General features: G+C 36.1%; 1 protein-coding gene across 5 annotated transcripts in view; it reads right to left on the bottom strand.

Annotated features, from left to right (window-relative positions):
* gpm6ba (glycoprotein M6Ba) overlaps positions 1-22,045 on the bottom strand; it is a 75,479-nt gene that overhangs the window by 35,104 nt on the left and 18,330 nt on the right. For 2 of the 5 annotated variants that reach the window (XR_010904756.1, XM_067441555.1), the window contains exon 1: positions 6,729-7,072. The exons of 2 other annotated variants lie outside the window; for them this stretch is intronic. Coding sequence is in view for 2 of the 3 variants with exons in the window: in XM_067441555.1 (XP_067297656.1) it covers positions 6,729-6,792 (64 nt within the window). In the remaining variant the exon portion in view is untranslated. Of the gene's footprint in view, positions 1-6,728; positions 7,073-22,045 lie in introns of those variants that run through there. One more of the 5 variants, XM_067441553.1, reaches the window with a different exon arrangement.

Raw genomic sequence — 22,045 nt, 5'->3', positions numbered from 1 at the left:
GACTGCATTTGTGCTGTGACACTCGCTCAGCTCACTCACATTATATTGAACAGACACGATCAGTTTTTAATTGTAGTGTCTGTTCTCTAACTGAACTAAATGGTTTTATTATGAAAATGAACACAACGGTAGGGGCGGTGCGCAGCAAGTGGATTCTGGGAGTTGTTGTTTTTCATCCACATGAGACAAAAAAAAATATTATGTGTGGCTCTTCTCAGTCTAGAAGGCACCAAATTCAAAAATAATTTCACATTTCTAAAATGACCCAGTTTAAATACACATCCATCTTCCCAGTGCTGAAGTACCCCTTTAAGCCCAGCACACTCTTCCGGTGCTCACTATGTCCTGCCTCTCCCGCTATTAATGCAGTATACATTTAAGAAATTAACCATCTCAAATGCTTTGAATAATCATACTAAAACTAAATGGGATCTGGTCATTTAAATTATGTTTGCTCTTTCATTTCACTTCAGATGATCAATGCAACCAATCACAAATCTAATTTCCAAACTTCAAATGTTACGGCTCATCCAAACACTCTCATGTTGTTTTCATGCAAATATTTGAACATTTGTGTTTATTACACTATACGTGTTGTTGTAAATCCAGGAATTATTTTATATAAAGCCATCGAGTCTCTTCAGAAGTCTTTGATTTGGATTAGACATTCAATTAGTCATTTTTACAATGCCTTCATAAAATTGACATTTTCGGGTGAATTAGACCATATAAATATACAGCGAGGTGAGCCTTGGATAAAACAACTCTATTTCGCGAATTATTTACATCAACGATACAATATATTGATTAACGGTTACACCCCTACTTAACAGACAACTAGTTTTGCAGTGTGATTCTGTTCACACAGCAAGCCACATAGTACTCTGAAACAGGACTTACTATTCTGCTGTTGAAGCAGAGAGGAAGGAGGAATTTAAATAGGGAGAGATGGAGGGAGAGATAGATAGAGAAGAGAAGAGAATGAAAGTGGGAAGTAGTATGGGAACAGAGATCAGGGAAACTGATACTGGGTAATGAAAAGCTCAGTGTATAGACTTCAGACAGCACAAACACACACAGCCCTCATTCCCCAGAAGAGAGATACTTAAAATAAACCGCAAAGAAAATGGAAAGAAGAATGACCCCAATCAATAGGAACCTATTAAATGTATATATTTGTGTATGTAAAATAGGGAAATTTTAATTGTCTCATTTTAATTTGAACTGAAATATGAAATAGGTAGGCCTATGTCTAAATATGTCAAAAGGTCTGTATATCAGTAAAAAAAATCCGTAGCATATTCGAAAAATCGTTATTTTGCGTCATCTGAGGATTTTTTTGGCCAGGGGCTAAAGAATACAGCCAGCAGAAATCGGTAAATTTAGACAATTATTATGCACTTTAACTAGAATAAATTGTTCATGGTGCCAAATGTTCTTTTGCTGTCAATGTTAACATTGGCATATAAAAATGAATTGTAAATTCCTGTAATCAGATTACAGTTACTGATTTTTAGTTACATTATACTTATGTTTCTTCTGCGTCATGATGATTACATTATATTACTGTATAGTTCACATATTTATACATTGTTTATACATATATTTGTACTATTTTGTGCGTGCAATTCATTTAAAATATGAATTACACTCCTACATAGTAATTACTTTGTAATGTATTTATTGTGGTACCTCTGAAATGCACCTTGTTGTGTATGAGATATGCATGGTACTTATGTATTATGGCATAGATGAAGAGGAATTAAATGCAATTTGACCAGAAAAATAAAAAGTTGTAAACTTTCCATTAAAGAACTTTCCACCACTGAAGGTTCGTCATGTACAGTTTTTTGGAGAATCTCTTCTGGTAGTCACACACATGAACACACACATACAAAGGCAATGTTCATGCACACAAGTAAATGCTGTTTAAAAGTTTCCCTATATAGGTATTGAAAAATCCTATGAAAATACTATATAATATAATATAATGTAATGTAATGTAATGTAATGTAATATAATGATACTATAATAAAACAAATTCTGAGTAACTACCCCACGCTGCAGTTGAAAACTATAGTTCCTAAACATCCACAAAGGTACCTTAACACCCAACACCAACAGGCAATACTGGCCTAAAAGCAGACCACAAAAAATATTTTCCACTATTGTACAGTAGACAACAATGAAAAAAAGGACTGTTATTTCCATCATTTTTTTTTTCATCATTCTAGGAGCTCTTACTTTATTGTTACCCAACCTACATATTTCCTGATTGCAAATACAGATGTAAAATATATAATGACTCTTACAGTGAAAAGAGATTATTGCAATTTTCATTTTTATCTTCTCCACCTTTAGTAGGCTGTATACCCCTCCCCTTTCATGTCACAGGAATGATGTAATCCTTTTGATGTGGAAAGTGTAGGAGTTATGTAAAAAGAGAAGAGCGTGCATGCCACCTCTTCTGTGCATGTGAGATAGAAAAAGAAAGAGCGATAGGGAGAGAGAGAAAATTACTGTTTGCCTTTTCTCATTCCCTGTACATTCTCATCACTGGCTTATGTATTCATTGAGAAACATATACCCCATACCCCATTGATAGCACAAATGATAATCAATACTCAGAAAGCTTTGAAGGACATTGAACAAGGTGTCCAAAATAAGGAATGAAGACCATTTCCAAAGAGAAGCACATTTGTCTTTAAACCCAGTAATGAGGCTGCAAAACACCTGATCATCTGGTCTCTTCACATGCACAATCTTTGTAACTATCCAGTCAATTGTGCATATTCTCATTTATTCAGAAATTCAGAAATATGTATCAGTTTGCATGTTGTACTGTCTTCATTATTTATTTTACAGAAATGTTAGAAGACACATTATTATTGCACATTGTAACTGTAAGGCCAATTATTTTTATTTTTTAATTTATATTTTTTTTGTCAAAAAGTTGTAAAACAAACTAATTTTAAGTAGGGCTGCACAATATATAATTTTATCATCAAAATCACAATGTGCACATCCGTGATAGTCACATAGTGGGATGGGCGATGACGTCAAGTATTAGGGATCGTAGTTGATTCATAACGGCCAGCTGCCAAGCCCCTGGTTTCGGAACGCATATGATTCTCGGATTGATTGCAAGGTTTAATCATCATAGAGTGAAAGTTTATCATTTCCATGCATTTTTAAGTCCTGTCAGTTTAAACATCAAGCACAAGAAGACGGTAACTCGCACTGTCAGACAGTTCGGCGCTCTTTCTCATCTATTTGTGCTTGAACGGACATGTGCACACAAAATTAAGTCAAAATTCCCATCAGAGTAAGAAAACAGATGTGTATCATTATATTTAATCTGTGCATTTGTATTAAAGTGACAGCAGCCTAATATATCCACAGCTTTTTGTCACCAATGTTAATAAAACAACAAAAGAGAAAGAGAAAAAAATCACCTTTGTAGCTTTAACAAAGATAAATTGTGCACATAACTATTATTTAAAAAAAATCATATGCCCTCATAATCTTTAATCAACATAACTTCCACTCCCTCTTGCAGAAACATCCCTTCTCTTCTTCGATGATGTGTTTACTGGCACCAGGGCAATTGCCAAGCTCAACGAACCAACGGTCCAATCAATATTTTTGTGGGCCAAAACCCAGAAGAGTTAACATTTTAGCACTTCCAGTTCCATTGTCCTGAAGTCAACAGATGTTTTTGAACAGGTTTTTGGTTAAACGCTTGAAGGTCTTGGGGTGAATACGAGCTCAATATTTTTTCATGTTTTATTCTGCGATACTCAGTAATTCCCTCTTGTGATTTTTTTTAAAGCTTTACTTAAAAAAGTGGTTGCTATTAATACTACAAAGGTTGTCATGCACCGAACAGGTAAACTTATCTACTCACTAGTCTGCCTTCCACAGTCTCATTTCGTTTATATGCACACACTTGCAAATTATCATAACACACTAACTTTCAAGGAAGAAAGACTGAAAGAGTCGCAAGATTAGTGACATTGAAGCCGTGGTGTAATTTTTTATGGCCTACATTTAGCTTTTGGCTTTTTTCATTAGTGAAGATTATCAGGATAAACAAAATGTGTAAGAATCATAAGCTTTTGTTAGTCATAGACCTTATTTTCTGCAATAATCCAAAAGCCAATGGAAAAATCCTAAGGATGTCATTCCTGCAGCACTCTATTCCAGATTGACAAAAGTCCCGTCCTACATTTTTTTTTCTTGTTTGGGAAAACACAATTGGGATTATTGCAACTTCCGTTTCATACCACCTTTAACTGCAGAGCAGTTACATAACAGGAAGGACAAGTAGTGTCAGATTACATATTATTACTAGATCAAATATATATATATATATATATATAGTAATTTCAACCTTAGGGGGGTATTTACAACTGGAAAGGTGGGCTTTTAATAAAATTAGAAACATAAATCAGTGCTACATGACAAGAGAAAAGGGGCTGTGGCATTGCCTTAATGGATAGGTCTTTAACTCTGCTCCTGGAGACCCACTGTCCTGTAAAGTTTATTTCCAACCTGCTTCAGCACACCTGCCTGTGTATTTTCAATAAGTGATCCCGAAGAGCTTGATTAGCTTCAGCTGTCTTTAATTAGGGTTGGAGCTAAACTCTGCAGGACAGTGCGTCCCCAGGAGCAGGGTTTAAGACCTCTGCCTTAATACACTTATGATTTTGGCACCAACCCTATTGATTCTGACTGCCAGTGGGCTGGAATACTAGCCTGACAAGCCAGACCCACATCAAGATGTTTGGTCTGGAAACTCACCATTGACAGGGCTCAATCTGAATCTGTCTTTTAAACGCCCTCTGCACGGTTCTCAGAGAAAAGCTTAACTCCAAGTCTTCCAGAGTCGCAATCAAAGCTGATTCGAAAGACCGCCGTTTGCCAGCTTCTGTTTACAACTCGGCCGTCATTATGTTCAGCCCCGCCCACCGACTCTATACATGATGTGATTGGCCCGACCAGAGTTAGGATTTTACAGCTCAGAAGTGTATTTAGAGTTTCTAGACGACACTCGTGGCAGATTAGATTTGCTGCAGCTAGGGTGAATCTAGATTTCTAGACTACTGAAATACAGTAGTTTTAACCAAATGCATATGATGCATTTTGTGTCATCCGGCAGACTTTTGCTGGCAAATAAAAAATATGAAAATATGTTAACTTATTCTTTAAGTGAACAAATGATGTGTACTCTGCCTCAATATCTTAACCTCTAACTGAAGGCCCAAAACATCTACAGAAAGATGACCTGACAGAGACCACCAATTCATAGAAATACATAAAGTTTTCATAAAGACTACTTTTCTCTGCATATTTTAGTTGTGACACATATGGTGCCATTAGGTCTCCCTTTACATAATGCATTAATCAAATCATGCTGGTGGCAAAGTTGTTCAAAATTTTATATGAAAGAGAGGCTAAGAATGTGGTAGAAAGAATAAAGGCATATTTGTTTAAATGTCATAATGATTTTATGAGCAGTGAATATTAGGTCTCTGGTCTCAAGGCTTGAAACAGTTATATGGCAACCAGTGGGGGGAGTGGAGGAGCAGTCTCCTTGTTGCTTTAATGCTTGTGGAGAACTTGGACTTTACTGCAAATCCATAACTCTGTCAACATAAAAAAATATTAGGCCTAGCCTACACAAAAATAGACCAGAAGCACGTTAAACGTCAAATCTGGTAGGGTCAAGTGGGGGGCAGGGATAGTCCTCTTTAGAGCACTGCTTATGCTAAGATGCTTTTTTTCTTATCATAAAAACCTTGTTCAGATAATCCTGAAACAATATCATCACTAAACTCAGAATTCACAAATAACTTCAAAAGACATAATTCAAAAGATTTATGAAGGGGCCCGGATATATATATATATATATATATATATATATATATATATATATATATATATATATATATATATATATATATATATATATATATATATATATATATTCGACTATCTGATGCTTTTATTTTCTAAGATACAAGCCAGCTTAAAAAAATATTTAAGAATGTTTTTGGATTTTCTCAAAAAGGTTTATATCGCAACGTTGAACAGCAAAGGGATTAATCAAATGTATTTATCAAACTAAACAAATATTTTTTAGATATAATCAAAATAGACATTCGCCCATTAGTTTTAGCAGCGAACACTAGCTACAGCAATGTAAACAACACCTTCAATACAATGCGACACCTCCACCTCGTCACCATCAACAATACTATCGACAATAAGACAACACAACATTTAAAATATGCTCGAAATATAGTACAATATAGTATAGTATTTCATATTGTTGAATCCATATAGTCCAAACCAAAACATTTTATTTATTATTGCTAAGGGGAAATCACTAAGGTAACCAGCTTATTCAAATCATCATCACTCGCAGCGATGGAAACGGCTCTCCAAAGACGCAGAGGAAAGATTTGACATCACCAGCGCTCCAAAGGTGCCTAGATAAAACATGCGCATTCCTTTATCAAATTAGCGGCGAACAAGTATAATAGGTAAGTGAATGACACGATGAAAATCACAAGCACTTCAAATCAATAAAATATTCGATGCATTCGCAATGGACGGTGCGCAAGCGAAGCCTTCGCAAATAGGTTAAGCCGCTCTCTAAACATCTAGCACAATAAATCCTAGTCGAAGTACAAAACAGAAAACGATCACACACAGTTACAAACCTTTGCTTTCTTCCCTTTCATCCTGATTCTCCTCAGCCGTCGATTCTGGCTTCATCCCATCCATTTGGAAACGAGTATTTTGAATATATTTCCCTTAGCCTGGTCTCTCTGGCTCCAATATAGGAGTACCACAGCCCACCTCAAATATATAAAATTTTTGTTAGATCGGATTTCGCGTAGTAAAACGACACGAGCTCAGCCGAAGGGGGTCTCACGTAAAGGCTTCGAGAAGACTATAACCTACAAGCAGATACGCTGAGGAGAGAGAATCCGTAAGAGGCGAGGAAAAACAGCCACTCCACTGCCAGTCAGGTTGACATAAACAGATAGTCCCAGCTGTAAACAGTCACACATGCTCTCTCTCCGTCCCCCTCCCTCTCTCTGCCCTCCTCCCTCTGCGAATTGATGGGGAGGACAGAAATGAATAAACACTATACTTATTAGGACAGGGGTCACATAGATATGCATTAAAAATGCGTCCTAAGAAGCACAAAGACGCTTCATAAATGATTTTATTCCAAATATCCACATTAAGATGATATGTTTCGGGTTTTCTAATAATAATAATAAAAAAATGTCCAACAAAGAAATACCATCTGTCTGGAATCCTCTTAAACAGCATTAATTCTCAATGCACATGACCTTCTGCTCCATACAGCTAAACAAAAGACTTGTGCGTACTGGTAAAGCACAACTGTCCAGGAAAGAGAGCACACTAAATACCATCTCTATCATTACCATTTAAGGAGTCTTAAAAACCCAGAGAGTATATATGAGGAGGTCATATTTCAACAGTCCCCCTGGTAAAAAGCAGACACTCAATAGGAGTATCACATTAAATCCTGATCCTGAAAAAGGTGGCACCCTGTAATGAACAGAGCAGAGCAAAGTGAAGTAGAGGGTGATTGATAATGCAGTCGTGTTTTACTTCTGTGATATATATACAGTACATTGACTTAATTGTAGAAATGACCCATACAATGTCTCTAACTAGTGATACATTTTGATGTATCACAAGATTATACAACAGATACCCCAGTGATCCTATATTATATTGGCTGCTAAAAATTTCAACCAATTTGTTCTTTTATTTTACTTTGACATTAACAAATTAGTGTTAAAGACAAAATCCTTTGTTGTTTAATGTTGGAAAAACAAACAAACAAAACATTTCCCATGCAGGGGGTTAATAATTTTAGGGACTCTAACCCTGCCAAGTTTTTACTGCAAAGTCTTAAAACATTTCAAGCATTTTTATAGAATTTTAAAAATGAAGTGTCTCAAAAGAAGCTCCTTTGCTTTTTGTTGAATATTTAATATTCAGTTTTAGCTTAATGATTATATATTGTAGAGTATTGTGGAACCAAATGGTATTATAATATAGGACACATTATGCTTTTAAACACTTTCTCAGGCCATTACCATAAAAAGGTGAACTGAAAAGGGCATAAAGAGATTACTATCCACCCCATTAAAACACCTACCCTCCCCAGGCATCAAAAAAACAGCAAGTAAAGGAATGCGAGTAGAAGTAGATGTGCTGTAAACGATCTCATACTTCTGGAAGCAATTTAGAGTTCTTACCTCCTTTAAAGTGTCACATTTTACAAGCATTTTTAGGACGGAATATACAGTTTGTGTTAACAAATTTGAGCCCAGTTAATCTTTAACTTCCTGGAGGGAAACAACCTTGTCAAGATTGGTGGATGAGAAGAGAAGATCTTTATCTGCACCTCTGACTGATATAGTTAGTTAATAGTATATGGACTGTGTCGCATTTATGGGAACAAACCAGGAACATAATTCCTGCATTTAATTTTCACAAAAAAAGGTGCCATAACATGAATTAGTTTCACTTATTTTTTATTAGTTAATAGATTAGTAGATTAGTTAATAGATTTACAGCAAATTAAAAATCTCATAGGTGTCACTTCTTTTATTTGTTTTTGCCGCTATATGTCATCTCAAGTAACATTTAAGACTATTGGGGGGTGGAACTCAAGACAATAGGAACCAATGGGGCTCTCTTGAGGGACAGTTTTGCTCTGACATACTACAATAATCTCTAAATTTGTAGGTCGCCATCACAGATTAAGTGTTTGTCTAGTAGATGAGAGATGGTGTCTGGCACAGTTTATCTTCTCATTGCAAATGAATGAATAATAATAATTCAGCTGTTTGTACAAACATACATGCACAAACACAAATCAGAGAAGAGCAGATGGTAACTGCAGCACACGTTGGCCTAACTGGTCACTAAGAATTATAATGAGCACAAAATCACAAAAAAATTGATACTGGCCATGACATCAAAGTTGCAACACATGAAAAAATTAGAGGTTAACAGTATTTGTTTTTAAATAACATAAATTAACATAACCAAATCTTACATCAAACATCTTAGCATTGTATACTGTATGTGTTTTGCATGTTTAAAGTCAACACTGGTCTCAAAATTTATTTTCTTAAAGGGGTCATATAATGCCATTTTTGTACAAGGTAATATGATTCTTTAGTGTCTAAATTAAAAGTTTGTAATATACTTTATTTAAAAAATGATCCTTAGTATTGTAAGAAAACAGTCATATTAAAGGAACACTTTTTTTGAAAAAAGTCTAATTTTCCAAGTCCCTTAGAGTTAAACAGTTGAGTTTTACCGTTTTTGAATCCAATCAGCCGACCTCTGTATCTGGCGGTAGCACTTTTAGCATAGCTTAGCATACATCATTGAATCAGATTAGACCATTAGCAACGCACTCAAAAATGAACAAAGACTTTTACTATATTTTCCTATTTAAAACTTGACTCTTCTGTAGTTACATTGTGTACTAAGACCAACGGAAAATGAAAAACAATTTTTTTTAGACTGATATAGCTAGGTACTATTTTCTGCATCAATATCACTGCATTGCTGCACCCATGGCATGGCAGCAAAGTTCTCTGATTATTACACAGGAATGAGAGAATAGTCTATAATCGGTCTAAAAATCTAAATGTTTAATTTTCTGTTGGTCTTAATACACGATGATGTTTTAAATTGGAAAAAATATTATCTTTAAAAAAAAAAGATGATGTCTTTTTTGAGTGCGTTGCTAATGGTCTAATCTGATTCAATGATGTATGCTAAGCTATGCTAAAAGTGCTACTGCCAGATACAGAGATCGGCTGAATGGATTCAAAAACAGTAAAACTCAACTGTTTAACTCTAAGGTACTTGGAAAATGAACCTATTTTCAAAAAAAAGTGGAGTGTTCTTTTAACTGGTCAAAAACGGCTCTATTTTCAGCAAGCCATTTCAGTGCATACGACTTTAAGTGATAAAGGGCTTTGCTCACCCCGCCCCTCTGTTCTGTGGGGGTTTGACACACACACACTTAAAGTGTTGCCCTTGACATCAGTTACAGTATATTTTGAAGAAAGAATGGCAACGGGAGTATCTGAGGACACATCGTATCAATTTGAACCCGGAACAAGATGACGGCCCGGCAAATAGGACGTTTCTGAATGGTTGGTTAATGTAATGTCACTTTGATCTATCTTTGTAATGGCAGGGTAACTGATATGTTAGTTAATTGACGGATTGATGTTACAGCTAATGGTCATGAAAAACTTTTTTTTTCTGTAAATGTAGGCATGTCAGTGATGTGTAGCGTAATCTCTGCAGTTTTAGGTACAACTGTCAGGGCTGAAGCACTACATTAGGTCACTACAGAAATGTTTCAACAGACACCATTATAAATCATCTATACAATTAAGCTTATAGTGTAGTGTTACCATGTTAACTTCATCACCAGCGTACAGTTTCTAATAACACAATAACCATAACACATTGTTCATTATAAACGTGGGATTATGAATTATATTGAGTGTCATTACCCTATAAACTTTAGCCGCATTCATTGTGAAGCGTGCAAGTGTTTCAAATTGTACTCACTTCTTCAGGAGGTGCAGCAGGAAAACAAATAGTTGGTACCGATCATTTTTTCATTTTTTCAGGAACAACTTTTAGCAACACCTGCTTTATACTGACCCTCGTTTATAAAGCAGTCTGGTGAGAAATGATTTGCGTGGCTCAAACAGAAAAGCATTGACGTTAATCAGGGTAATATTCCCTTCGAAAACAAAACTTAGCCACTGAGTCAGGAACATCAAAATGACTGCTGTGTTCGTTATTACACTCATGAAAAGAACACCACAATCGCTTAGACGCCATTATGTTCCAGCGTATCAACAATGGCGGACTATGATGAAAGCTCGCTCAGGACGGATCTGAGTTGAAACGCTGCTGTTAATCAACAGTCGTGGGAGAGGCGTCCAATCGTGTGGCATCCCAGGGTCGAGGGGCTTGATGTGAGACAGGAGAAAACATGAGATTTAAAAAAAAAAACACTGGAGGGATTTTTATCATTATAGGATGGTTGTGAAAAGGTACTGCCAACACACATTTCCATACAATCAACTTGTAAAAGTGCATGTACCATTATATTACCCCTTTAATACACATTCCTGGTTTTCCTGGAGGACATTAAGCTGGGATTTAAACTCACCAATGATCAAAGTAACCTATTACGCAATATGAAACTAAGAAAAAGGTGTTGGATGAATACAAGAATATTTCCAAGTAATTGAATATCCATTGGAGCACAGTTAAATCAATAGTTAGGAAATGGAAAGAGTGTGGCAGAATAGTAAAAAGCAGGCCGCACTAGAGCTTTCTGGCCATCAGGCAAAATGTAATCATCCGAAGCACATCAGCCACACTGTGAAGTATGGTGATGTTTCTCTCTAGTAGGCCCTGGAAGGCTTGGTAGAGTGGAACATAAAATAAATGCTGCTACAATAAAGGCAAACACTCCAGTCCATACACTGTAAAAAAAAAAAAAAAAAAAAGTGACCTGCATGGTTGCCTTAAAATTTTGAGTTCATTGAAATTAAAGAGTTTATACAAGGAACATTTGTTTATTCGACAACCTTTATTCAAATTATCGATATAATAGAATTGACAACCTTTATTCAAATATTATTTTGAATTTTGAAAGATTTTGTAAGCATATTGGGTAATTGTGTGTGTTTTATTTGTGAAGACAGTGAAACATGCTAAACATAGTTATTTTCATGATTTATCAAAAATGTTATGTGTTCAGATACAATAATATTTTGAGTTTATATTTATTAAACCAATTTTCTTCATTGTATCAACTTACATTTTTTATTTCAATAAACTCGAAATTTTAAGGCAACCAAGGCAACCAACAATATTTTTAAGGTGTATAAACTACAGCTTACACTTCCCAAAAACTACCTACTTAGACAGAAAGAGACTGTCTGTCTGACATGTGACAACACAGTTCTGTTCATTTTTACATGCCAATTTGGAAGCAACTTTATCCGAAATATATTAATTAACCAAAATTGGCCTTTATTGTAAAAGTGTGTTTTCACTTATAACACACTTTTACACAAATATATTTATGTTGCTCACTGCCAAAAAAGCCAAAATAAATCCTTCATGGTTCAATGTTGGAAAACCAAAAAGGTGAAAACTTCCAGGGGGATTAATACTTTAGCTGTAGCCCTGCCGAGTTTTTACTGCAAATCTAGAGGAATTGTTCTCTATACACCCACAGAGCATCACAACAGCCCACTCATCCCTCGCCTCAAATAACTACATAATCCCTTGTGGCTTTGTTGTATAATTACTCTGTTTACCATTTATAATGATTTAAACAGGGACAATAGCTACATTTTGTGTCTCCACAGATAATCATTAGCTGACAATAGAGAAAATAACATAAAGATAGGCTGTAATTTTTGTTGCAGAACTTCATAATGCCACCATACTGACGACCAATAAAAAAGCCTTCAGTTAGTTTGGAATAATCTGAGTTCATTGTTTTGTTTTGTTTTTCGTTTTTTTATGTCTCATTAATCATTCTGGAGAATATGATGAACATGAAAAAGTGCACATCCAGTATTGCATGGACAAAACAACTACAGTATAACAACAAGAAAGCACAAAAAACAACACTAAATGACATGGAGAGGTAAACATCAACCACTACATCAGTGGTGTGTTTCCCAAAAGCAACTATACTTGCTTATATACCATATATGGTCCCAAATTCCATCATTACAAACATAGTTCTGCATTTACCAAAACTATAGTTCCAAGTCAGTATTGTGGCAGACTTAACACCATAAAGAAAAAAAGTAGTTAAAAACAACAAGGCATTGGATGAAAACAAATAGTTTAACATTAACCTAAATCTGTGGTGCGATTCCCAAAAGCAGTGCCGCAATGTGTGGGTGGAACTGCAGCTCTAGACCTGTAAACTATTGCTCTCAGCATGTGGTTTGCATAATTTACTGTTAAACACAATTAACATACACATACAAACACACACACACACACACACACACACACACACACACACACACACACACACACACACACACACACACACACACACACATATATATACAAAACATACAAAACATACAAAAAATCTGACAAACTGACCAAAGGGAAAAAAAGATGGATGATTAGGGACACAAAAATTTCGAAGGCAAGTTATTCAACTAAATATCCAAATAAAATAATTTATTAGGTCTTAATTAATTCTATAAACTATAATACTGATCTGCCAACATTGTCGCTATATGATAAATTAAAATAAGCTGATAACATCACCGTTTTCTCCAGAACGACTGTACAGCCGAATAAAATTGTGTTGCAATATTTTCCTGTTTAACATTCTGAAGCTGCTTTGAAACAATCGTCATTGTAAAAGGGCTTTATAAATAAAGTTGACTTGACTTGACTTGGATGTTTGTCGCCGGTGTAAATAGGTTCATATATGAATGAATTGTTTCTATTCAAATTCTTGTCTACAGCACATATGTGTGTTTAGTTGAAGTCAAGCCAGTTCACACAGACAAAATGCAAGACACAATGCATCGGAATGGTCTGTTTACACCAACACACACAAAATTAGCCTGACTAAATGAAGATACAATTCTGTCCCATAAGATAGGTGGTGGTGTTCGACAAACACAGCTTCAGCAGGTCTACCATCCACCTCTTAATGACGAGAGTGGTGGGAAAAGAAATACAATGCCACTTGACAAAACAACATATACAATGGAAATTTACAGCAGCATGCCTCATTAGGCAAGGTTTTGGAAAGTGTTCTTCAAAATAATACGAAAGATGTGTGAATATTACCATTCCATGTGAATATGTCTTGATAAACCCCAGCATTAGGCATGATTTCCAGATGCATAATGAATACTTTAAGATAATGTTTTCAGAGAAAAGGCTTAAATTAAGCTAGGATTAGACCTTAGTTCCGTTAGGACATTTAAGTAGCTTTTATAAACGTGCCTTCTTGCGACAAAACATTAGCACTAACATATTTTAAGATATGTCAGTACAAGTTGCTTTCATTTAAAACAGTCAAATATGCATTTTTGTCTGGGATTTAAGCCTTGTCTTTAAAAGGGGTATACATAGTTGCCTTTAAAAATATTGTCCCACTGGGGATGAAAACATTAATGCTTCTCAAAATTCAACTCACAGAGAAGAGGATGTGAAAACGAATTCTACTTATGTTTCGGAGCTCGTCATCTTTCCACTACTGATATTATCTGCCATAAATCAAATTAAATCAAACCAAAGCAACAAACTGCACACAATAAACACAAAACTAAGGCTCATTCACACCAAGAATTTAAGCACAAGGCAAGCTGCCATTATGTTGTCTGCGACTGTAAATGCTCAAGCTCTTTAACGTCAGGTAGATTTTGATTAGCTTTTTATTTGTATTTTATTAATATTTTGAAAGCATTTGTGTTGTTACTTTTATAGCTGTTGTGTAGACTTACCTATTCACCTATCGATTCACTATTTTCCTAAATTCTGTTCTCTTCTGTCAAAAAAAGAGGAAATTTATTGTGAAATTAAGACATAGACTAGTCTAGTTAATATGAGACAGAACAACCCAGTGGACACATCTCTCCAGTAATAAGCCCATTACTGTTCTTTTATGTGCCCTGACTAGCGAGTTAATGTGGAAAAAGGGAGTACAGCACACAAAAAGGTTTCCTTTTGAAGTCCTGTAAACAAAGAAGTAATTAAAGTCCACAGACATGGCCTAGTCCTGTCCCACTTAGGAGGGGGGTCTTCAGTGAGGGTAGAGTGATGTATCCAATGTCTAGTTGAAAGATAATACAAAAAAACAAACAAAGAAATTTATGAGATAAAAAGTATGTGCATATTTGCTAGGAAGTCACGTCAACTTTATTTATATAGCACTTTTACAATGACAATAGTTTCAAAGATTCACTAAACAGGAAAATATTGCAACAAAATTTGATTCAGCTGTATGGTCGTTCTGGAGAAAACAGAGATGTTATCAGCTCATTTCAATTTATCATACAGCAACAATGTGCGCAGATCAGTAATATAGTTGATACAGTTCATTTAGTAATTAATTTTATTTGTATATCATAATTTTAGTGTCCCCAACTGAGCAAGCCAAGCCAGAACCAAAGCTCCATCAGGGCATGATGGAGAAAAATAAACCTTGGGAGAAACCAGGCCCAGTCAGGGTGCCAGTTCTCCTCTGGCCTATTATCAAACAGTGTATGATTATTATTCTGGCAACCTTACAGGTCAGAAATCATTTTGGAATAGGAATATTTGAAAGTTCAAGGTATCACGAAAGAGGTGGCTTTATTGAGGATGAAGCGTCAATTAAACAAAAATAGGAATATTTGAAGAATCGGAGTCATCGCGCCGGAGATGGGTTTATTTTAGGATGGCGTGTCGGTGAGGCATCCTCGGTGAGGATGAGTGAAAGTGTCTTTTTTTATGTTCAAATTCTTTCAGTTTATATGCAGAGAAAACTATATGTAATCCATTGGGAATTTGACTGCTTCCAAAAATTGTGACTCTAAATTCTGTGGCTGTTACATTGCTTTACTGTTACATTGATTTACTACTCAAACAATGATGGTTTAGTAGTAAATCAATTTACCATGGAATTGATATAATAAAATCAATGAAAATTTCAATGAAACAACCATAGACTGTAAAAAAAAATATGGACGTAGTGTCCGTGACGTAACCCATGGGATTACGATAAGCCGTTCTGAAGCTTAAAGTAGAGTCGAGCTGGGCGTTGCCATCTTGTGAGCGAGTCATCGCGTGTCACTCCCGGATAACAGAAAATGGGCAAAAAGGTTGGATGTGCGCGGAGCTGAGGTGACGCAATAACTATAAACGGCAGATAAATGGCTATCCACTTGTAACCACGCCCTTAATTAGGCAGAACTTTAAGGCTTTATGTAACGTAAACGAATGAGTTATAAAAAAAATTCACCCCCCTCACAGTTGTCATGAAGATCAAAATTAGCCTTATAAGCCAAAACCACAATTTTTACCAGGCTGTAAACATGTTTTTTTCTGCTGTAAAGTTGAGAATTTTAACATGGGGCTGAATGAGATTCTGCTCCCTTCTGGAGCCAGTCCCTAGAGGCCAGTTAAGGAATTACAGTATACATTACTTCCGTATTGGCTTCAAGAGAGATCGCGGGAGGTTGCCGCTTGGAAACAACATAAGAAAGACACAAGACAACCCACTCGGCTAATTTGAATAAGTACTTTAGTCCTGTGGCCCATTTACACAGAGTACTGCTGTTTAATGCCAAAAGAACTCAAAAAGCAACATGTTGACATGGCTGATAGACTAAAGTAGGAATGTTATGAGAGGTTTTAATAATTGAAACTCGACATTTTGTTATCCCATACCGTTCATTTCATACCAGTATCTTAAGGTAGCTGAGTCTCAATATTTTCGATATGCTTTTACAGTTTGTTGTGATGCAAATGTGCCTTAATCTAATTTAATCAGAATGGAGGACTGACTTGTGATGTTGTGCATATTTTTATTTTTGCTAGTCAGTGATATGTAAGGTGAAGTATGTAATTTTTTGATGTAAATAATACTCTCTCCTAATCCTCTCATATCACCCCCCCCCCCCCCCCCCCCCCCAAAAAAAAAAAAATCAACACAGAGTAGCATTCACAAAATAGTGTTTGTAGCTGATGCCTTAATCTAATCTAAGTGGTTCAAATGGTCTAAATAGGCTGACAGCTTGGGTGGGTCTTTATTTCTTGGAAGCATCCGTGTTTATGTACAACTTTACAGACTCACGCCACCCTCTGTTGTCAGTTGGGGTACTGTCCAAATTGTTTAGTGGGACACAGACACAAAAGAGAGCATGACGGGAGGTATATGAACTGGGGCACCATCTTCCGTTACATATGCATGTAGAAAACATAATTTGGTCCATTTGTATAGCTTTTTAATCACCAACACATTAATAACAACTTAATTGTATGATACTAGGGGTTAAAATGTGGCCAGATTAGGCAGAATGACTGCTGTTGAAGATGTTATGAAAAAAAACTATACATATCTGCAGAACTTAACCACAAAGTTGGCATTAACCTTTAGCCTACATACTAACTCCCAGTGCAGGTACAATAATAGCTTGATGATCTTATGTCCTTTAAACAGCCCAAAATTCTAAAAGGTGCACAGTGAGAATGAAAGAGATCATGATGGTTCTGAGTGCATCAATAATGATGATTATATATTATATCATCAAAAGTTAATTCAGACCTGAGTAATTCCTCACATTCACCATCAGTTCACCTAAAAATACACCAAGAAATAAAGGTGAAATATCTTTCTCACTCCCTTCAAATTATCTGTGTTGTTAGGTTTAAATCCCTCTTCACTAACCCATAATCCTTTTGGCCCAGATTCTCTAGGGCGGGGTTTTAGGATGACATCACGGCAGCAGGCAAGCTGTTAATTCCCAAAGTTATGTGGTAAAGGACTATGTCAGCCTGACAAGCCAGACCCACATCAAGATGTTTGGTCTGGAAACTCACCATTGACAGGGCTCAATCCGAGGGGCGGGATAAACGGTTGTCTTTCAAACTCCCTCTGCATGGCGTGCACGTAGTTGGATAGCGCTACAACCAACTAGAGCTAGTTGAAAGATTTAACTTTCGCTGTATCCAGTCGGCAATACTCCGAACACATCTTCCCTTCTCAAGAATGACTTCAGTGCCGTTCTTTGTTCTTTTCTCAGAGAAAAGCTCAACTCCAAGTAGGGCTGGGCGATATGGCCCAAAAAAAAAATCCCCGATTTTTTCACCAAAAATTTGATTTACGATTTAAAAGGATTTTTTTTCCCCCTCCTACTTAAAATCAATCTGCAGATGACAAAGAAATTGTTCAAAACAAGTTTTAACTTTATTTTGTTTAGGTAAAATTAAATATTTGCAGCTTGGTAGAAGTGCCACCTGGGGTGCAAAACTTTCCGCATGTGAATAACCCCCGACTATTCCACAGTATAAATGGGCACCATATCTTTTGCAATATACAGTATACATATTAAAGGTTTATGAATTGATATGCAGATAAAATTAACTTTTATTAACAACAGTAATGTGCAAAAAAAGTATAGGGAAAATTTAAATGTAATGCTCTTATTAAATATAGATTAGCATTGTTCTTCAATAGTCTCACACTGAACTGATCGACAGCTTCAGTGATTTTTACTGTAATTTACTGTAATACTGTAGCTTTACTTTACTGTAATTTAGTCACAATTTGAAGAAAAGTTTAGTTTTTCCTGAGACTGTGACTTCGTACTTTTCTCCATACATTAGGGAGTGGAAATCGCTAATAAATCAATAAGTGCTCTTCTGCTGGTTATAGTGGTGGGCATTTCATATCTTTTTTTAAATAAAAATGCTACAAAATGGATTACACATTTTAAAAAAATAAACTAAAAAAACATTCGACTATTTCTTTCACAAGACCCCTTTAAACTTTTAGTTTTACAAACCATCACATTAAAAATAACATTACAGTCGGATATCTAGAGCTTTGAAGTGCTGGAAATAAGTGTGAAGCTCTTGAAAACCATTGGAAAGTGCTTGAATTTCAATCTCAAAAGGTTGTACGAATCCTGAGATAAATAATGACAACAACAACAACATTAAATCCATGTGGTTTTACTACAGTACAATCGTGGTAAATGTTGGTGTTTTGTGACTGAAGCCCCTGATCTTCGCTCAGCTCTGTTAGAGCTGATATCTGTGGTTTATAACAGAATTGTGCGCCGACCGCTTCCACTAGATCACAGTAGCAATGGTGTGTTGATTTAAACGGTCTCTCACTGGATCACCAGCGCTGTGTATCGTGTCTGTCACGAGATTGGCCCGTGTGTGAGCTCGCGCTGCGTTCGTGTCAGCGCAGCTTTAAATGAGTAGCGCCTAGCGCGGTTCCGTTCAGACTTCAAACACACTTTGCAGCGGGGTATTGTTAATTGTTCTGTGAAAAACTGTATGTTGTTAGACGCGATCCTTGTTGTTTGTGTACCTCTGTGGCAAACGCGCGCGGGGAGGGCTGATCCATTACGGGAGCCCAGAGGGGAGCGTCGGCGGATTTGAAAGAGAAAACCGATTTTCATTCACAAAAATCGTCGTAAACTAAAAACTCGAATTAATCCATAAAATCGATTTATCGCCCAGCCCTAACTCCAAGTCTTCCAGAGTCGCGGGCAAAGCTGATTCGAAAGGCCGCCGTTTGACCGCCGTTTCTGTGTGTTTACTAGAAGCAAGCGCAACTCTGCGTCATTATGTTAAGCCCCGCCCACCGACTCTATACATGATGTGATTGGCCCGCTCAGAGTTTGGAGTTTACAGCTCAGAAGGGTATTGAGAGTTGCTAGACGACGCTCACGGGCAGATTAGATTTGCTGCCGCTAGGGTGCGTCTAGATTTCTAGGTCAGGACTATGTCTCAATATATCTTGATATATAGCATCATTTCAATATCATGCATCATTTCAATCACAACTTTAAACTATTTGCTGTCAAACAATAGAAGCAATTTATAAGTTCTATGTGTTTGCTATACCATTATGAAAACTAAATATGAGGTTAATAGTTAATTGTTACATCAAAATAGTTATCATTTATAACTGCTGTTATGAAATTGTCATTATTTACTTACACTATGTCATTTAAGACCCATATGACTTCCTTTCTTCAATGAAGCACAAAAGGGGATTTTTTTTAAAGGTAAAAAGTGAATGGTTGCATGTTGTCTTTGGGGTCTAATGCCATGTGAGGCATGACAGTAGTGTAGTTGTCTAGAGGCAAAGGGAATGGAACAAAAACAGCAGAACTCAAAATGCTCAGAAAATTCCATTCAAATTACTTTGCTCAATCTAATGCATTATGTGATAATCATTAATAAAGCTGCCTATAACTGTTGTCTATAGGATCCCTTTGCATGTAAATCCAAACCTTAACTATTAGTGAGACTGAAAAACTGATGCCAGATAAATGACAAATATCATAAATTGTGCATTTTGCTGTCACCATGTAAAGTCACCATGGAATCAAATTCGACAACTCTTTTTTTAATGGAACATTGCAGTATTTATTATAAATGATTTATCTATGGACATATATATATATATATATATATATATATATATATATATATATATATATATATATATATATATATATATATATATATAACATAACTTCCTCTCTCTCTTGCAATGTCATCTCTTCTCTAATGAAGTGTTTACTGGTGTGAGGACAAGACAACCTGTCACTCACATGATCACAGCAATAGTAAACTACAACAATCCAACAATATAATCAAATCCTAAAGGAGAAAGTCAAGTTTTATTATAAGCATGTTTATCATCACAGTGAAAGCACATTTCTATGGCAAATCCCACTGTGTGTGACATCAGGCCTTGTTTTCATCTACCTGAACCTACCTGTTAAAGATTAGACCTGACAACGTTCTTGGATTCATGAAAAAGGGCATCTCCAAGAAATAAAGTAAATTATTCCTCTTGATAACTGTAAATGTCATTGGACAAGTGCTTTCATTTTCTGTTTAAAATGAAGTTTAAAATTAAATCATGTGGTGTTATCTATGTCTATCACTGACCTTTTTCTTTTATGTTACACAAAATGAGGCTTTACAATGGCCAGAAGGCACAGATCTGTAGTTATGGCAGAAACAGTGCCTTGCATAATGGGAACAGAGGTGTTGCAGATAGGATAGACAAGCTTTCATTCATACAGAATGCATAAAATGCAAGACAAAGTCAGCCCACTGTTTCTCCCACACACACACGCGCGCGCTCATACACACACACACACACACACACACACACACACACAAAAACACACACATGCACACACGCACACACACAAAATAATACTGTAATACCAGAATACTATGTGACGTTTCAAGCAAATCAGCTCTTCATCAGACTTAGTCATACAGAATGAGCTCCACGGTGGCATGGGTTGGTGAGGTCTGATGTGGAATTATGCAAGCAGGATTATGTAGAAAGGGATGCAGTTGCTTGGAAACAAATGCTGCAAAGTAGCTAAATGAAAGGTGACATTGCTCTCACTGATTTAACTTAAGGTTCTCCTTTGGTGCAAAGCAGTTCTCATCTTAAAGGCCAATTGACCTGTTGGTAAGCCCCTCCCCTTGAACGCAGATGAGCCAATAGCAGCTGAGCATCAGTCGCACGGGCACCGGAACTTGGACATCTTTAGGTTTCAGTGCCATAGGGAAACATTGGAAAATCTGATGGTGTTTCTGCTACAAAAATGGTAAAACGATGTTCCTTGGTTACTGTAACACTGAATCCAGGTATCCTGAGAAGAATTTTTTTTTTTTTTTTTGGTTGTCATACTCTAAGTTACGATTAAAGTTAGTGATAGATAGGTAACTAACTGTTCTCACGTACCGGTGTATGTTAAATCAAAAACACATAAACGATCAGTACAGTTTCAGTGCATCTCTCCATATTATGGTTACATGTAAATTAATTTAACCTAACCCTGTGTGGTACATGAACAGTGTTGATCCTGGATGTTATCATCGATCGTAATGATCTTCTCCTCATATTTTTCTGTATTGTTTAGTTTGTTTTTGTAAATATTTTTGATATTTCTCTGTTGAAATATGTTTAAGGTCTACATTATCTGCCTTAGTTGAGGGACTCCTATTTTAATGGGTATTATAGTTAACGGGTAGTGAAAGGGAGAGCTTGCACGCAGTTTATTTAAGTTGTTTTGCAGATAGATTTACCAGTTATAAACTGCACACACAAAAAGGCACATGGTCTGTATATGTTTGTTTATTTTTAGTTGTATGAGTGTTTTTGTGTCCTTTGCTGTGTATG

Source organism: Pseudorasbora parva, chromosome 4 (genome assembly GCF_024679245.1).
Source record: "Pseudorasbora parva isolate DD20220531a chromosome 4, ASM2467924v1, whole genome shotgun sequence".
Taxonomy (NCBI): Eukaryota; Metazoa; Chordata; class Actinopteri; order Cypriniformes; family Gobionidae; genus Pseudorasbora; species Pseudorasbora parva.
Note: the sequence above shows the minus strand (reverse complement) of the source record. Positions and strands in the feature narration are given on the sequence as shown.